The sequence below is a fragment of the Symphalangus syndactylus genome, chromosome 12, assembly GCF_028878055.3.
Source record: "Symphalangus syndactylus isolate Jambi chromosome 12, NHGRI_mSymSyn1-v2.1_pri, whole genome shotgun sequence".
NCBI lineage: Eukaryota > Metazoa > Chordata > Mammalia > Primates > Hylobatidae > Symphalangus > Symphalangus syndactylus.
The window spans coordinates 83371742-83388664 of NC_072441.2; the positions used below are offsets into that span (position 1 = coordinate 83371742).

The 16923-nt window shown below is 50.7% G+C and overlaps 2 protein-coding genes across 7 annotated transcripts; both read left to right on the forward strand.

The window, feature by feature from the left end:
• The first annotated feature begins 2613 nt into the window (after nucleotides 1-2613).
• On the forward strand, nucleotides 2614-12204 carry FLAD1 (flavin adenine dinucleotide synthetase 1). Of its 6 annotated transcripts, none has more exons than XM_063626660.1 (8): nucleotides 2614-2787; nucleotides 3233-3457; nucleotides 7195-7939; nucleotides 8647-8794; nucleotides 9246-9344; nucleotides 9425-9614; nucleotides 11806-11879; nucleotides 11995-12204. In XM_063626660.1, exons 2-8 carry the CDS (start codon nucleotides 3377-3379, stop codon nucleotides 12128-12130), a joined length of 1473 nt encoding a protein of 490 aa, XP_063482730.1. In that variant the 5' UTR covers nucleotides 2614-2787; nucleotides 3233-3376; the 3' UTR covers nucleotides 12131-12204. The 6 variants fall into 6 exon arrangements, 5 of the variants coding, with proteins under 5 accessions (XP_063482730.1, XP_063482732.1, XP_063482733.1 ...); XR_010117591.1 differs by lacking the exon at nucleotides 11806-11879 and adding an exon at nucleotides 11658-11766 and having other exon boundaries at nucleotides 2629-2787; XM_063626661.1 differs by having other exon boundaries at nucleotides 2657-3020.
• Nucleotides 12205-12616: 412 nt separating this feature from the next.
• LENEP (lens epithelial protein) lies at nucleotides 12617-13510 on the forward strand. Its single transcript, XM_063626688.1, has one exon. It carries the CDS (start codon nucleotides 12701-12703, stop codon nucleotides 12884-12886), a length of 186 nt encoding a protein of 61 aa, XP_063482758.1. The 5' UTR covers nucleotides 12617-12700; the 3' UTR covers nucleotides 12887-13510.
• The last annotated feature ends 3413 nt before the right edge of the window (nucleotides 13511-16923 follow it).

Below are 16923 nucleotides of genomic sequence, written 5' to 3' on the forward strand. Positions count from 1 at the left end.
AAACTCATTAGAAATGCAAATTATTGGGCTCCAACCTAGACCTACTGAATCCTAAACTCAGGATTCGGCACAGCAATGTTTTAACGAGCTCTCCAACTGATTCTGATGTACACTTAAGCTTGAGAATCCACTGGGAAAATACTGGACCAGACTTGGTATTCTGTTTTGGGAGGGGATCAAATATCACCTGTATTACTAATAAAGATATTGGAACATGTGGTTTACTAGGCAAGTGGAATTCTTTTTTTTTTTTTTTTTTTGAGACGGAGTCTCGCTCTGTCGCCCAGGCTGGAGTGCAGTGGCGCAATCTCAGCTCACTGCAGCTCCGCCTCCCGGGTTCACGCCATTCTCCTGCCTCAGCCTCTCCGAGTAGCTGGGACTACAGGCGCCCGCCACCACGCCCGGCTAATTTTTTGTATTTTTAGTAGAGACAGGGTTTCACCGTGGTCTCGATCTCCTGACCTCGTGATCCGCCCGCCTCGGCCTCCCAAAGTGCTGGGATTACAAGCGTGAGCCACCACGCCGGCCGGCAAGTGGAATTCTTGTTTTGCCCTTTTTTTTTTTTTCCAAAGAGCTGACTTTTTATAATTGAAAGAAATGAGGGCCAAGTACGGGGGCTCACACCTGTAATCCCAATACTTTGGGAGGCCAAGGCAGGGAATCACTTGAGCCCAGGAGTTTAAGACCAGCCTGCGCAACATGACCAAACCCCATCTCTACTAAAAATACAAAAATTAGCCAGGCATGGTGGGGCGCCCCTGTGGTCCCAGCTACTCTGGAGTCTGAAATGGGAGGATCACTTGAGCCCAGGAGGTCGAGGCTGCAGTGAACGGTGCTTGTGCCACCGCACTCGAGCCTGGGCAACAGAGAGACCCTGGTTCAAAAAAAAAAAGGGCTTATTACTTAAAAGAATGGTCTAGACGCCTGATCACCTGAATCTACCATTCACTGTGTTTTGTGGTTGTGTGGCATCCCTTCACCTTTCTGAGCCTGTTCCTCATCTGTAAAACGAGCATGATATGTATCTTACAGGGTTTTTTTTTTTTCTTTTTGATAGAGTCTCGCTCTGTCGCCCAGGCTGGAGTGCAGTACACAATCTCGGCTCACTGCAAGCTGCATCTCCCAGGTTCACGCCATTCTCCTGCCTCAGCCTCCCGAGTAGCTGGGACTACAGGCGCCCGCCACCACGCCCGGCTAATTTTTTGTGTTTTTAGTAGAGTCGGGGTTTCTCCATGTTGGTCAGGCTGGTCTCCAGCTCCTGACCTCAGGTGATCTGCCCGCGTCGGCCTCCCAAAGTGCTGGGATTACAGGCGTGAGCCACCGCGCCTGGCCTTTTTTTTTTTTTTTTTTTTAATTGAGAGAGCTCGAGCAATCCTCCCTCCTCAGACTCCCAAAGTGCTGCGCCCGACCAAGGGTTTTGAAGAGTAAAATTTGGCAAGGTGTGGTTTAGCAGTGCTACAAAGAATGAATTCGGCCGGGCGCGGTGGCTCACACCTGTAATCACAGCACTTTGGGAGGCCGAGGCGGGCGGATCACGAGGTCAGGAGATCGAGACCATCCTGGCTAACACAGTGAAACCCCGTCTCTACTAAATAAATAAATATATATATATATATACAAAAAAAGTAGCCGGGCGTGGTGGCGGGCGCCCATAGTCCCAGCTACTCGGGAGGCTGAGGCAGGAGAATGGCATGAACCTGGGAGGCGGAGCTTGCAGTGAGCCGAGATTGCGCCACTGCACTCCAGCCTGGGTGACAGGGAGACTCCGTATCAAAAAAACAAAAGGAATGAATTCAGGCCCTTACCATTCAAAATGTAGTCCTTAGAGCAGTGGGATCACCATCACATGGGAACTAGCCAAATGCAGATCTCAGGCCCCAACCAAACCTACTGAATCAATCTGCATATGAAAAGATCCCCAGATTATTATTGGAAAAAAGTTTAAGATGTACTTTTAGAACAAAGGCAACTGAAATGGGGGTAAGCTCCGATGATGTGAGGATCCAGAGTAAACATGGAAGGCACTCCCTATTCGCTGCCTCATTTGCACCTACAAGACCAAATAACTGGGAAAGGTGTCATTTGAACTAAGCACCATCTGGAGCAAGGCGGAGGAAAAGAGGGTTTTTGGACTCTTTCTTGTCAAAGAGGTTTAAGTAATTCGTTTTGTCTATTATACTAGAGATAAATTAAGGTTCCACACATCAAAAGCTAACTTACTCCAAGGTCTTCATACCCGACAGACAATGGTGATAATCTTTCTCGGTGTCCCTCCAACTTCCTTCTACTATAAAATAAGATCCTTTCTCACTCCAGTAAAAGCCCTTAGCCTAGTGTTAGAGTCACGGTGAATGAAAACAGCTTAAACCATGGCTAACTGACCCATTAAACAAGACAAAACAAAGCAACATATGCATAACAATTACTTGAATCCAGCACCAGAAACTCCCCGAGGGCCTTACAGCACCTTTAACCACTGCTCCTTTCCCGCCCTAAACTCCCGAGGTCCCGCCCCCGACCGTGGGCTGAGGTCCGGCCCCCGTATTTCCGGGCGAGAAGTGACCACGTGGTTGTCGCCTATAACAATCCGGCCCTGCTCCCACCCACTGGCTAAAGCCTGAGAGCGACAGTTGAATATACCAATGGGACCCTGGAAGAGTCTAAGCGACAGCCAAAATAACCATTCAATGTCAGCTAGGTGTAAGGCGGGACTTTAACTACGGAAGCTGCCCCGGGACATGAGGAAAGGAACAAGGGAAAGACCCGGTGAAGGGGCAGAACAGGCAGGTGAGAGTCTAAGAGAGCTCAGTAATCTGAAGCTTGGTGGGAAGAAGGGATTCTGGGCTAGAAAGGGTGCAGAAGCCTGAAGTAGAAAGAGACGGGATTTTGGTCCAGGGTAGAGAGCGAATGCATTGCAAAGGGCCAAGGCCCAGGATAAGGTAGACATTTAAAGGGGTACAGATGCCCAAGATAGAGCAGACACTTGAGACCAGCTCAGCAAACGGAAGACACTTAAAGTGGTAGGTTCTCAAGGGAGAAGAAGTTTTTAAGACTAGAGCTAAGCTTAGAAGACATTTAAAAGGACATGGGTTGGGATTTGGGAACACGTTTATTACAGAGACAGGAACAAAGGAGTCGCTTGTCAAGGATCTGGTTAGAGAAGACTAGGGTCGTCCTCTAAGGAGGAACGCGCAGGCCTGCTTTCCCCCATTGTCCTTTCTGGCTTCTCCAGGTTCCCTCGACCCAGGACCCCCTGTTCCCAGGCTATGGCCCCCAGTGCCCTGTAGACCTGGCGGGCCCCCCGTGCTTGCGACCCCTATTTGGGGGTCTGGGTGGCTACTGGAGGGCCTTGCCGAGGGGCAGAGAAGGCAGGACCATGATATCTAGGGCCTCTGAACTTTCCCCGGGGCGCAGCGTGACGGCTGGCATCATCATTGTCGGAGATGAGATCCTTAAGGTGTGTCTGGGACAGAAAAGGGGGGAGGGCGCGGCGTTCTCCTGTCCTTAAGGGCCTGCTGCACATCCCTCCACGGAGGGAGGTGAAACAGGGTGGGAGCCTCCTTGCCGCAGCAGGCTCCTGGAGTGAATCCAGCATATTGGAGGAAAATTAACCCTCATTCTTTCAATTACTCTACTGAAAAACTTGTAGCAAAGTCCCTACAATTTTTCAACCTGAGAGAGCTGATTGAAAAAAAGAAAAATAAAAAGGTCATTGCAATTTACCAAGCAGTAGGGTAGAGGGCAGAGGGGCTACACAACAATGACAGGAAGCCCCTTGAGTAGAGGAGGTACAGGTGTATGTATTGTATATTTAAGAGTTTTGGCCGGGCGCGTGGCTCACGCATGTAATCCCAGCACTTTGGGAGGCCGAGGCCGGTGGATCACCTGAGGTCAGGAGTTCGAGACCAGCCTCAACATGGAGAAACCCCATCTCTACTAAAAATACAAAATTAGCCGGGCGTGGTGGTGCATGCCTGTAATCCCAGCTACTCGGGAGGCTGAGACAGGAGAATTGCTTGAACCTGGGAGGCGGAGGTTGCAGTGAGCTGAGATCGTGCCATTGCACTCCAGCCTGGGCAACATGAGCGAAACTCTGTCTCAAAAAAAAAAAAAAAAAAAAGAGTTTTACCCAGCCTTTTTGGAAATGACTCAAGGTACATAGTGGATAAGTGAGCTAGAAGGAAGGTACTAGAAGGGATGAATCCCCTCTGAATGATCAGGAAAGTCTTACTAGAGGACATAACAGATGACAGGGGTTTTTTTGTTTTTGAGACAGGATTTTGTGCTGTCACCTAGGCTGGAGTGCAGTGGCACAGTCACAGCTCACTGAAGCCTCCATCTTCCAGGCTCAAGGAGTCCTCCTGCCTCAGCTTCTGTAGTTGCTGTGACTACAGGTGTTAGCCGCCACACCTGGCTTATTTATTTATTTATTTATTTATTTTGCAGAAACAGGGTCTCACTATGTTGCCCAGGCTGGTCTCAAACTCCTAGGCTCAAGCGATCCTCCCACACCTCGTCCTCCCAAAGTGCTGGGATTATAGGCATGAACCACCGAGCTTGGCCAAATGTCAAGTTTTAATAATAATCTTTTTTGATATTCTTTGTAAATTTGTCTTTTTTTTTTTTTTTTTTTTTTTTTTTTAGATAATCTCATTCTGTTGCCCAGGCTGGAGTGCATTGGTGGGATCTCAGCTGACTGCACCTCCACCTCTCGCGTTCAAGCAGTTCTCATGCCTCAGCCACCCAAGTAGTTGGGATTACAGGCATGAGCCACTGCACTCAGCCTTAATAGACCCTTTTTTTTTTTTTTTTTTTTTTTGGACAGAGTCTTGTTCTGTTGCCCAGGTTGGAGTGCAGTGGCGTGATCAATTTTGGCTCACTGCAACCTCCACCTCCCAGGTTCAAGCAATTCTCCTGTCTCAGCCTCCCAAGTGGCTGGGACTACAGGCATGTGCCACCACACCTGGCTAATTTTTGTATTTTTAGTAGGGACAGATGGGATTTCGCCATGTTGGCCAGGCTGGTCTCAAACTCCTGAGCTCAAGTGATCCACCCACCTCAGCCTCCCAAAATGTTGGGATTACAGGCGTGAGCCACCTCACCCGGCCCTGACCCCTATTTTTTTTTTTTTTTTTTTTTTTTTGTGAGATGGAGTTTGGCTCCTGTTGCTCAGGCTGGAGCACAAATGGCGCAATCTCAGCTCACAGCTACCTCTGCCTCCTAGGTTCAGGCAATTCTCTCACCTCAGTCTCCCGAGTAGCTGAGATTACAGGCACCTGCCACCACGCCTGGCTAATTTTTGTGGGTTTTGTTTGTTTGTTTGTTTGTTTTGAGACGGAGTCTCGCTTTGTCACCCAGGCTGGAGTGCAGTGGCGCGATCTCGGCTCACTGCAAGCTCTGCCTCCCGGGTTCACGCCATTCTCCTGCCTCAGTCTCCCGAGTAGCTGGGACTACAGGCGCCCGCCACCACGCCCAGCTAATTTTTTGTATTTTTAGTAGAGACAGAGTTTCACCATTTTGGCCAGGCTGGTGACCCCTATATTTTAAGTGTCTACTAGAGTCTGGCAGTGTGCTATACATCACATATCTGTGGTTTTACTAATCTTCACAACAACCCCACACAACAATCCCACGAAATTGGCACTTTTTTTCTTCTTTAAAATTTTATTTTTCTGTGTGCATTTGTTTTATAAACGGGGTTCTCGCTATGTTAAACAAGCCAGCCTCAAGCAATTCTCCCACCTCAGCCTCCCAAAGTGATGGGATTACAGGCATGAGCCACCTTGCCCAGCCTTTTTTTTTTTTTTTTTTTTTTTTGAGACAAAGTCTCACTGTCGCCTAGGCTAGAGCTAATTTTTTAATTTTTTTGTAGAGACAGGGTTTCACCATGTTGCCCAGGCTGGTCTCGAACTCCTAGGCTCAAGCAATCCTCCCACCTCAGCCTCCAAAAATGCTGGGATTACAGGCGTGAGCCACCACACCTGGTCGGCAAAAAATCCCAATTAATGATGAAACTGAGGGTCAGAGAGGTTGAGAAACCTGCCCAGGGTTACATACCTAGGAAGTTGTAGAGATGGGATTCCAGCCTAATGCCTGATGCTCCCTTACTCCAAAACAGACCTTTTTTTTTTCTTTTGGTGACAGGGTCCCTGTCACCCAGGCTGGAGTACAGTGACATGATCTCGGCTCACTGCAGTCTCTGCCTCCTGGGCTCAAGCAGTCCACCCACTTCAGCCTCCCAAGAAGCTGGGACTATAGGCATGCGCCACCACGCCCTGCTAATTTTTGTATTTTTTTGTAGAGATGGGGTTTTACCATATTGTGCCGGTTGGTCTCGAACTTCTGAGCTCAAGCAAGCCACCCCCCACCGCCTCCCAAAGGGCTGGAATTACAGGCATGAACCACCATGCCCGGCCATCAGAACACAGACCCTTAACCACTAAACCCTTTGTAGACAATTAGAGGGAGATGGGGCTGGAAAAGAAGATAGGGTATACGCCACAGACAGCCCCAAATACTCTGCAAAGGAATTTGAACTTTCTTCTGTATACAGTTGGAAACAACAAATGGCTTTTGAGTCCAAGAGTGATGCAATCACAGTGACGCATTAAAAAGGTTACTCAGGAGACAGAGCAGAGCACTGTGACTGGAGGCTGGGAGCCTGGCCAGGAAGCTGTCGCCATTGTCCAGGTGAAAGGTGCTAAGGACCTGCTTGGTGGCAGTGGGGACAGAAAGAAGAAAGCAGGCCAGGCGTGGTGGCTCACACCTATAATTCCAGCACTTTGGGAGGCTGAGGCAGGAGGATCACTTGAGACCAGGAATTCAACACCAGCCTGGGCAACGTGGCGAGACCCCATTTCTACAAAAAAAATTTAAAATGAGCTGAGTGTGGTGGCACGCACCTGTAGTCCCAGCTACTCGGAAGGCTGAGGTAGCCCTTGAACCCAGGAGGTTGAGGCTGCAGTGAGCTGTGATTGAGCCACTATACTCCAGCCTGGGTGACAGAGACCCAGCTTTAAAAACAAACAAATGGATTTTCCCACTCTTGTGTCCAGTCCAGGCCCCTCAGCAGCCTGAGGTGGTGTCCTTCAAGAAGCAGAGCACTGCATCATCAGGTGGATGCAGCCATCATCTTCAACCCCTCCCCTTCATCCCTACAGTACTGATGGCCCCATCCTCCCCTTCAACCCCCAGGGACACACTCAGGACACCAACACCTTCTTTCTGTGCCGGACACTGCGCTCCCTAGGGGTCCAGGTTTGCCGAGTCTCAGTTGTACCTGATGAGGTAGCCACCATTGCAGCTGAAGTCACCTCTTTCTCCAACCGCTTCACCCATGTCCTCACAGCAGGGGGCATCGGCCCCACTCATGATGATGTGACCTTTGAGGCAGTGGCACAGGCCTTTGGGGATGAGCTGAAGCCACACCCTGAGTTGGAAGCAGCCACCAAAGCCCTAGGAGGGGAAGGCTGGGAGAAGCTGTCATTGGTGCCCTCCTCTGCCCGCCTGCATTACAGCACAGATCCTCGCACTGGTCATCCCTTCAGATTCCCTCTGGTCTCCGTCCGAAACGTCTACCTCTTCCCAGGCATTCCAGAGCTGCTGCGGCGGGTGCTGGAGGGGATGAAGGGACTGTTCCAAAACCCAGCTGTTCAGTTCCACTCAAAGGAGCTATATGTGGCTGCTGATGAAGCCTCCATCGCCCCAATTCTGGCTGAGGCCCAGGCCCACTTTGGACGTAGGCTTGGCCTGGGTTCCTACCCTGACTGGGGCAGCAACTACTATAAGGTGAAGCTGACTCTAGACTCAGAGGAAGAAGGACCCCTGGAGGAATGCCTGGCCTACCTGACTGCCCGTTTGCCCCAGGGATCGCTGGTCCCCTACGTGCCCAACGCTGTGGAGCAGGCCAGTGAGGTTGTATACAAACTCGCTGAATCAGGTAGGGACATTATGGAGGAGGGGCAATATGCCCAAAGCCATTGGTGGCACCCCAGATCTCAGTAATGCGGGGGCTGTTGGGTGCTTCCTGCAAATCCCAGAGAGGGCAGAAGATAGCTTCTGTTAATTCATTATTCTTCCAATAAATGTTGATTGAGTACCTACTTTCATCAGCACTGTGCTAGGTGTTGGGGATATGACTCAATAGGATAATATATGCCCTGCTCTTGTGGACCAGTGTTTTAATAAGAAAGATGGACATTAAACAGGTGATCCTGCATGGGGTGATGAAGGGAGTGATCTCCCACAGCAGGGAGATCAGCCTTGATCTGGGGTCAGAGAAGGCCAAATGACATAAACTGAGTGATAAGGAGGATTTGGTCAGACCAGTAGGTGGGCAAGAGCCAACAGTATGAATGAGGGCCTGCAAGGAAGCAGCATGGGGTTTAGGGGAATGGAAGGAAGCCCACACCCCACACCCCCCTGCTACGGAGGAATGACACTGAGGCTACCGTGAGGTGTGGCTGGGTGGTAGATGGCAGGTCAGGGGCAGACTGCAGGGCCTAGTGGGCAGCATGAAGGAGTTTGGACTTTATCCTCAGAACACTGGGAAGATACTGAAGGGTTTAAGCAAGGGCAGCATGCCTTCACTCCCCTTTGATAGCCATATGTGTCCATCTGATGCCCTCTTCCCTGCCTGCTTGGCAGGGTCTTCTTTGGGGAAAAAGGTGGCAGGTGCCCTACAGACCATTGAGACCGCCCTGGCTCAGTACAGCCTCACCCAGCTCTGTGTGGGCTTCAACGGGGGCAAAGACTGCACTGCCCTCCTGCACCTCTTCCACGCAGCTGTGCAGAGGTGAGCCTGCCCCCTGGGAGACAAGACCCAGATCTGTTTCTCCAGTTCCACATCCCAGAAAGCAAGGAGAAAGGGGGTGTATAGGTGGAATTCAAGAGGGAGATAGTCATGGTGACCTCTCAGTTCCATTCTCCCACCATACTGAGTATGTGATATGTGCCTGGCCTTGTGTATGGATGTGCAGGCCACTATCCCTGACCACAGGGAGGTCACAGTCCTGCTGGGGAGATGAGAGATTTACATACCTGAACCAGGGATGCGTGCTTAGATTTGAGAGGTGAAAGGTCAGAGTGGGCTTCCCAGAGGAAGTGGGTCTAATGGATGGAAAGGACAAGGAAAAGGGAGAAGGGGTGAGAGTCTGTCCTAGGGGCCAAAGAGAACAGTGAGCTGTTTCAGGGGAGCCATTTCCTTGTCCATGCTCGCAAGCCTGTGGATTCTTACCCCTCTGCAGGAAATTACCTGATGTTCCAGACCCCCTCCAGATCCTGTATATCCGCAGCATCTCCCCTTTCCCTGAGCTGGAACAATTTCTACAGGACACTATCAAGAGGTACTAGGGGCCTGGAGGTTTGGGCTCCAAGAGAAGCTTGACAGAGCCCACTCCCGACCCTACTTCTGTTTCTTCCTAAGGTATAATCTGCAGATGTTGGAAGCTGAGGGCAGCATGAAGCAGGCCCTGGGTGAACTGCAGGCACGGCACCCCCAGCTGGAGGCTGTCCTTATGGGCACCCGCCGGACTGACCCCTACTCCTGTAGCCTCTGTCCTTTCAGCCCCACTGACCCAGGCTGGCCTGCATTCATGCGCATCAACCCACTGCTGGTAATGGGGAAGAGGGTTTATCACCTTCAGTCTCACGTGCCCCAGCAGTCACTGCACCCTAGCTCACCTGCAGTAGTGGAGAGGCTAGAGCCTGGAACCTGGATGAAGGGGCCTCATCATCCAAGGGAGGCAGTGCTGTCTGTTCATTCATCCTTTTGACCAATATTTATTGAGCCCAAATTCAATAGCAGGCATTGTGCTTCCTACTGTGGACAGAACAGTGACTTAGACCTGTGCTGTCCAATATAGCCATTAATCATTTATTTATACTTAAATTTTAATTAATTAGAATGAAATACATATGACTAAAAACCACTGAATTATATACTTTAAAAGGATGAATTTGACGGCATGTGGATACCTCAATTTATTTATTTATTTATTTTTTATTTTTTTTTTTTTGAGACGGAGTCTCGCTCTGTCGCCCAGGCTGGAGTGCAGTGGCGCAATCTCGGCTCACTGCAAGCTCCACCTCCCAGGTTCACGCCATTCTCCTGCCTCAGCCTCTCCGAGTAGCTGGGACTACAGGCGCCCGCCACCACGCCCGGCTAATTTTTTGTATTTTTAGTAGAGACAGGGTTTCACCGTGGTCTCGATCTCCTGACCTTGTGATCCGCCCGCCTCGGCCTCCCAAAGTGCTGGGATTACAAGCGTGAGCCACCACGCCCGGCCTGGATACCTCAATTTATAAAATTAAGTACAATTAAAAATTCAGTTCTGGCTGGGTGCGGTGGCTTACGCCTATAATCCCAGCACTTTGGGAGGCCATGGCGGGCAGATCACTTGAGGCCAGGAGTTCGAGACCAGCCTGGCCAACATGGCAAAACCCTGTCTCTACTAAAAATACAAAAAATTAGCCAGGCGTGGTGGCCTGTAGTCCTAGCTACTCGGGAGGCTGAGGCAGGAGAATCGCTTAAACCCAGGAGGCGGAGGTTGCAGTGAGCTGAGATGGCACCACTGCACTCCAGCCTGGGCGACAGAGCAAGACCCTGTCTCAAAAAAAAAAAATATATATATATATATACACACACACACACACACACACATACACACGCCAGGCGTAGTGGCTTACACCTGTAGTCCCTGCACTTTGGGGGGCCGAGGCAGGTGGATCGCCTGAGGTCAGGAGATTGAGACCAGTCTGACCAAAATGATGAAACCCAGTCTCTACTAAAAATACAAAAATTAGCGGGGCGTGGTGGCAGGCACCTGTAATCCCAGCTACTCAGGAGGCTGAGGTAGGAGAGTCACTTGAACCCAGGAGACAGAGGTTGCAGTGAGCCAAGATGGCACCACTATACACCAGCCTGGGCAACAGAGTGAGACTCTGTTCAAAAAAAAAAAAAAATAGTTATTCAGTTGTACTAGCCACATTTCAAATGACCACCATATTAGACAGTAGAGCTACAGAACATTTCCATCATCACAGAAAGCTCTGGCCAGGCACAGTGGCTCACACCTGTAATCCCAGCACTTTGGGAGGCTGAGGTGGGCTGATCAATGCCTATAGTCCCAGCTACTCGGGCTGAGGCGGGAAGATCGCTTGAGCCAGGGAAGTCGAGGCTGTAGTGAGCCATGATCATGCCAGTGCACTCCAGCCTGGGCAACAGAAAAGGCCCTGTCTAAAAAAAATAGGGCCGGGCACGGTGGCACGCGCCTGTAATCCCAGCACTTTGGGAGGCCGAGGCGGGCGTATCACGAGGTCAGGATTTCGAGACCAGCCTGACCAACATGGTGAAACCCCATCTCTACTAAAAAAATACAAAAATTAGCTGGCTATGGTGGTGCATGCCTGTATTCCCAGCTACTCAGGAGGCCGAGGCAGGAGAATTGCTTAAATCTGGAAGGCAGAGGTTGCAGTGAGCCAAGACCACACCACTGCACTCCAGCCTGGGCAACAGAGCCAGACTCCGTCTCAAAAAAAAATAGACATGGTCTCTCCCTGTCCTCCTCAAGCTCCACCCTTGCAGTAGAGGGTGGTTCAGGAATGGAAAGCAGAGAGTGGAGAAGATGAAGTCCTTCTCTTTCTCTTTGCATACGTAGAGCAAGCTATACCAGAGAATCAGATAGCAAGCCCTCCCTCAGAGGCCAAGGGAGCAGAAGAGCCATGGATGGGCGCCTTCCCAGGACAGCAGGGGTAGAAGTGGGAGAGGTGAGCATTTGTGACTATTCTATTACTCTGACCTCCCAGGACTGGACCTACAGAGACATCTGGGATTTTCTGCGTCAGCTGTTTGTCCCATACTGTATCCTGTATGACCGAGGGTAAGGGTATTAGGGGAAGGGAATGGGTAAGGGAGTTTTTAGGGTGCTGGGATAGGGAGGGCCAATAGGATCGCCCAGCCTACCACATGCTTGCCCTCCACCCTCCCTGCTTCAGATACACATCACTGGGGAGTCGGGAGAATACCGTGCGGAACCCGGCCCTGAAGTGCCTGAGCCCAGGAGGACACCCCACATACCGTCCAGCCTATCTACTGGAGAACGAAGAAGAGGAGCGGAACTCCCGCACATGACCCCCCACCCTAGAAGGGAGGGAAGGACACTGTCCTGGGGTATAACCTGGCAATAAACCATGCCTCTCACTGTGCCTGTTGCTCTAGCTGTGTCTTCCTGCTCCAGAGGATGGGAGAAGCAGAAGTGGGTCAAATGCTGCCAGCTCTGACTGGCTGTGCTCACTCTAAGGGGCCCAGGGGCAGGGCAGAACAGGCTGGAAAGGATCTCTCACTGATGGTTCCCAATGTCAGCCTCAGCAGGAGCCCACCAGAGGGCGAAAGCAGGAGTTGTTCCAACCACTGGGAAAAGGGCAATCAGGCAGGGCACCACCCGGGCTGGAAAAGGGGAAGCTGCCTTGGCCTAGCTGTGGAATATGAAAGATGGAGTGGCCAGGCCCTCCCTCCCACTAACCCCACCCTCCCATCCCTGTCTAAAGGGGCTGACTCAGCCTGTTCCCAGGCCTAGAACCTTCCCTTTGCTAGACCCTGGATCCTTTGTCTCTGTAGTCATGAGGCTGAGGGGGGTGGGGACAGTGTTGATAAAAGGCACTAGAGGCAGCTCCCACACCCTTCCTCACAACTGCTGCCCACATGCAGCCCCGGACACAGCCCCTAGCCCAAACCCTACCCTTCTTCCTCGGAGGGGCCCCTCGAGACACTGGGCTGTGGTTGCCTGTCATTAAGATGGGCACAGGGTGGGAGGGCTTCCAGCGGACCCTGAAGGAAGTCGCCTACATCCTCCTCTGCTGCTGGTGTATCAAGGAACTGCTGGATTAATGGTGGCAGGGAACTGCCTCCTCTCCCCACCAGCACCATGGCTGGCATCGCTCAGGTGGGCTGGGTAAACAGGAGGCATAGCTGCAGCTTCTGTGGCAGAGCTTGCCTTAGCTTCTCATTCTCTTCTTTAGCCCCCAGCCCAATTGCCATCAAGACTCCTGGGGCCAGCTGTGCTTGACCAAGGATGGGCCATAAACAATGAGTAAAGAGTGAAGTGTGGATCCCGCTTTGAGCTGTGTCATCTTGCAGACCTGCCTCATCTCTGAGCCTCCTTCATTCCCAACCCCTGCCTCTGGTGGACCTCTGGTGGGCAGGAGCTTGGACTGCTCTGGCTAGGACCCCAGTAAGATTGTGGCAAGACCTGGCACTCCTCCAAGCTTGGTACAGTGAGCCCACCAGCTCAGATGGTTGATCTTACCATACCCTCATAGTACCAAGAACGGACTGCCCCTTAAGATATCTGTTTGAGAATCACTGAATTATAAATATAATCCATAGGCCTTGAGGCCCAAGATTCTAAATGTCTAAAGGGGAATCAGAAAAAGTCAACACTAGAACAGTGTGGGAGCCAGGGTGCAGACCAGGGAGGGAAGGAGCTTGTCCTGAATAGAACCGAGATTGAAAGCCAGGTTTTCTGACTCACTGGTTCCTGAGTGGGGAGGGTGGAAGACAGTCCAGTTTCCTCTCAATCTGTGGGTAAGGACCCAGCTTGAGTAGGGTCTTCATCTGTGAGGCCAAGGGTGTGTGGAAACCCAGAGGACCCAGCCCTTTCCCAAATAGAAGACCTGGTCCAGGCATCTTCCTGCCTCTGAGGATCTTGGGGAAAGCACTGAGCTGAGGCTAGTCCCCAGCTCATCAAGGAAGTAGAACCCCATGAGCTACAAGAGCTCCCAGCTCACATACAAAGTTAAAAGAGAAAGACACCTGTGTGGCCACACAGGTCCCTCAGGCTTATCATGGCACAGCCCTATCAGGACATAAACAGCTAGATTGAGCAGAATCGGCTCTTTACTTCCTCTTGGTAGCTAGTATTTTCCATGAGTTACTCCCGGTGGTAGATATACACCAATCATGTGTATCGTCTTGCTCAGGGGGTGCTTATGCTTACTGATGTGCCCACCCACAGCCCCCCAAACCTCAGAGCCAGCCTGTTTAGGACTGTTCAATATTTCCCTGGGATTCCCATCCAGCATTCTCTGGCCCCTCCTGGGGGCCAGTTATCATCCCCCAGCCCTTTGTCACTTGGGGCACTGGCCTGGAGATTATAGATAGTGCCCTCTTCCTCCCTGCCTGGGACCAGCTCTTCCTCAGCCTTCTTCTTAGTTAACTCTTTTTTTTTTTCTAGGTTCTTTTTGTAAAGGTGATACATGCCCAGAGTAAAGAACTTTAGGCCAGGCCAGGTATGGTGGCTCACACCTGTAATCCCAGCACTTTGGGAGGCAGAGGCGGGCAGATCACCTGAGGTCAGGAGTTCTAGACCAGCCTGGCCAACATGGTGAAACTGCATCTCTACTAAAAATAATTAGCTGGGCAAGGTGGTGAGTGCCTGTAATCCCAGCTACTTGGGAGGCTGAGGCAGGAGAATCACTTGAACCCGGGAGGCAGAGGTTGCAGTGAGCTGAGATCACACCATTGCGCTCTAGCCTGGGGGACAAGGGTGAAACTCTGTCTCAAAAAAAAAAAAAAAAAAAAAAAAAAGCCGGGCGCGGTGGCTCACGTCTGTAATCCCAGCACTTTGGGACAAGGCCGAGGTGGGCGAATCGCCTGAGTCAGGAGTTCGAGACCAGCCTGGCCAGCATGGTGAAACCCTATCTCTACTAAAAATACAAAAAAATTAGCCGGATGTGGTGGCGCATGCCTGTAGTCCCAGCTACCTGGGAGGCTGAGGCAGGAGAATGGCTTGAACCCGGGAGGTGGAGGTTGCAGTGAGCCGAGATTGCACCATTGCACTCTAGCCTGGGTGACAGAGCGAGACTTCATCTTATTAAAAAAAAAAAAAAAAAAAAAGAAGAACTCCAATAGTTAAAAGTCTCTACCTCTATCCCCCAATCCTTTAGCGCTCCCCCTGGAGGCAACCATGGTTACCAGTTTCTTGGAGAACACTCCAGTCTATGCATAAACTGCATCTTTATTCATTCAACAAATACTGAGTTATTGAGTGTATACTATATGTCACTGTGGGTCTTTGGATACAGCAGTGAACAAAACAGAACCTTGTACTTGTGAAGCTTACATTTTAGGGGGTGGACAGGACAAACTATAAACATTTTTTAAGTATATGCTATTAGATGATAGGCACTATAGAAAAAAAAGTGGAAATCGAGCTGGAGGTGGGAATGGGGGCAGGTCATAGAAGGCCTAAGAATTTGAGCTTTTATGCTGAGTGAAATGAGGAACTATTGCAGGATATTGAGTGTAAAATGAGTTTTTTTATTTAAAAGGCTCAAGCTGGCTGCTGTGTTGAGAATAGATTTCAGGGGAGCAAAGGTAGAATACGAGTGACCTGTTAGGAGGTAATGGCACAATATAGGCCAGACATGTTGGTGGTCTCGGACCAGGTTTATAGCAATAGCAGTAGTGAGGGGTGGCTGGATTCTGGATATATTACTCTTCCTAGTTAACATACTCTCCACACTGTTCTGCACTTTGCTTCTTTTCCTTTGATAAACTTTGGACAGGATTCAGGATCCCACATCAGTACATGGAGAGCCTGTCTATTCTTTACAGCAGCCTAGTCTCTACAGTACTCCAACTTGAGCTTATTTCTGATCCCTGGCAGGTCAATGCGTCTTTTTTTTTTTTTTTTTTTTTTTTTTGAGACAGATTCTCACTCTGTCACCCAGGCTGGAGTGCAATGGTACAATCTCAGCTCACTGCAACCTCCGTCTGCTGGGTTGAAGCAATTTTCCTACCTCAGCCTCCTGAGTAGCTGGGGTTACAGGAGCGTACCACCATGTCCTCCTAATTTCGATTTTTTTTTTTTTTTTTTTTTTTTGAGACGGAGTCTCACTCTGTCGCCCAGGCTGGAGTGCAGTGGCGTGATCTCGGCTCACTGCAAGCTCTGCCTCCCGGGTTCATGCCATTCTCCTGCCTCAGCCTCCCGAGTAGCTGGGATACAAGCGCCCGCCACCACTCCCGGCTACTTTTTTGTATTTTTAGTAAAGACGGGGTTTCACCATGTTAGCTAGGATGGTCTTGATCTCCTGACCTCGTGATCCACCCGCCTCGGCCTCCCGAAGTGCTGGGATTACAGGCATGAGCCACCGCGCCCAGCCTCAGTGCATCTCTTTAGGCATCCACAAAATGCAGCTTAGTGCTCTTGGCTGGTCCGTTGAGAGGCTCTTACCTGGTCCCGGTGATGGGGGTAGTCAGAATTTACCTTCCCATGAATCGGGGGCTCCTTCTTCCCCCTCAAAGCCTGCACCCTACTTGGCCAGCTCCAGCCCTTCCTTCCCTGATTCAGGCCCTGGCCTACTGCTTTCTTTTCCTTTCTTAGGCCTCACTCCCACCAAGCGGAGCAGTGCCTGGAGGTGGATCCTGGAGTCTGAGGTCTGAGCCCAGGGGCCTTTGCCAGGGGAGAGGAAGTCTGGCAGAGACCACTGGGGAAGTGGTGGGTAGAGGAAGGCGGAATCCAGGGCTGTGGCCTGTGGTGAGATGGGTAATAGAGAGCAGCAGGGGGAGTGACGGGTAGAGACTGCCAGTGGCCCAAGGAGAATGTCAGAGTGGGAAAGAGGGCTTTGACAGTGTAAAGACTGAAGAGAGGGATGAGGGGAATAAAAGAAACCTCAGATACCATTCAGAGAGCCCTTTTCACAATACAGAGTGCTTTGAGCCTCACAAAAGTCCACTTCAGCAATTATCCCATGTTAACATGGAGGAAATAGGCCCAAAGAGGTGAAATGATTCGCCCAAGAACATACACAGCACACTGAAGTAAAGGAGTCATTTAGCGAACCCAGATTTTCAGATCACCAACTCACAGCTTCTCCTAATGAGCCTGCCTTCCTCTTCTGAGCTGGTGTTTGCATGGAAATGGT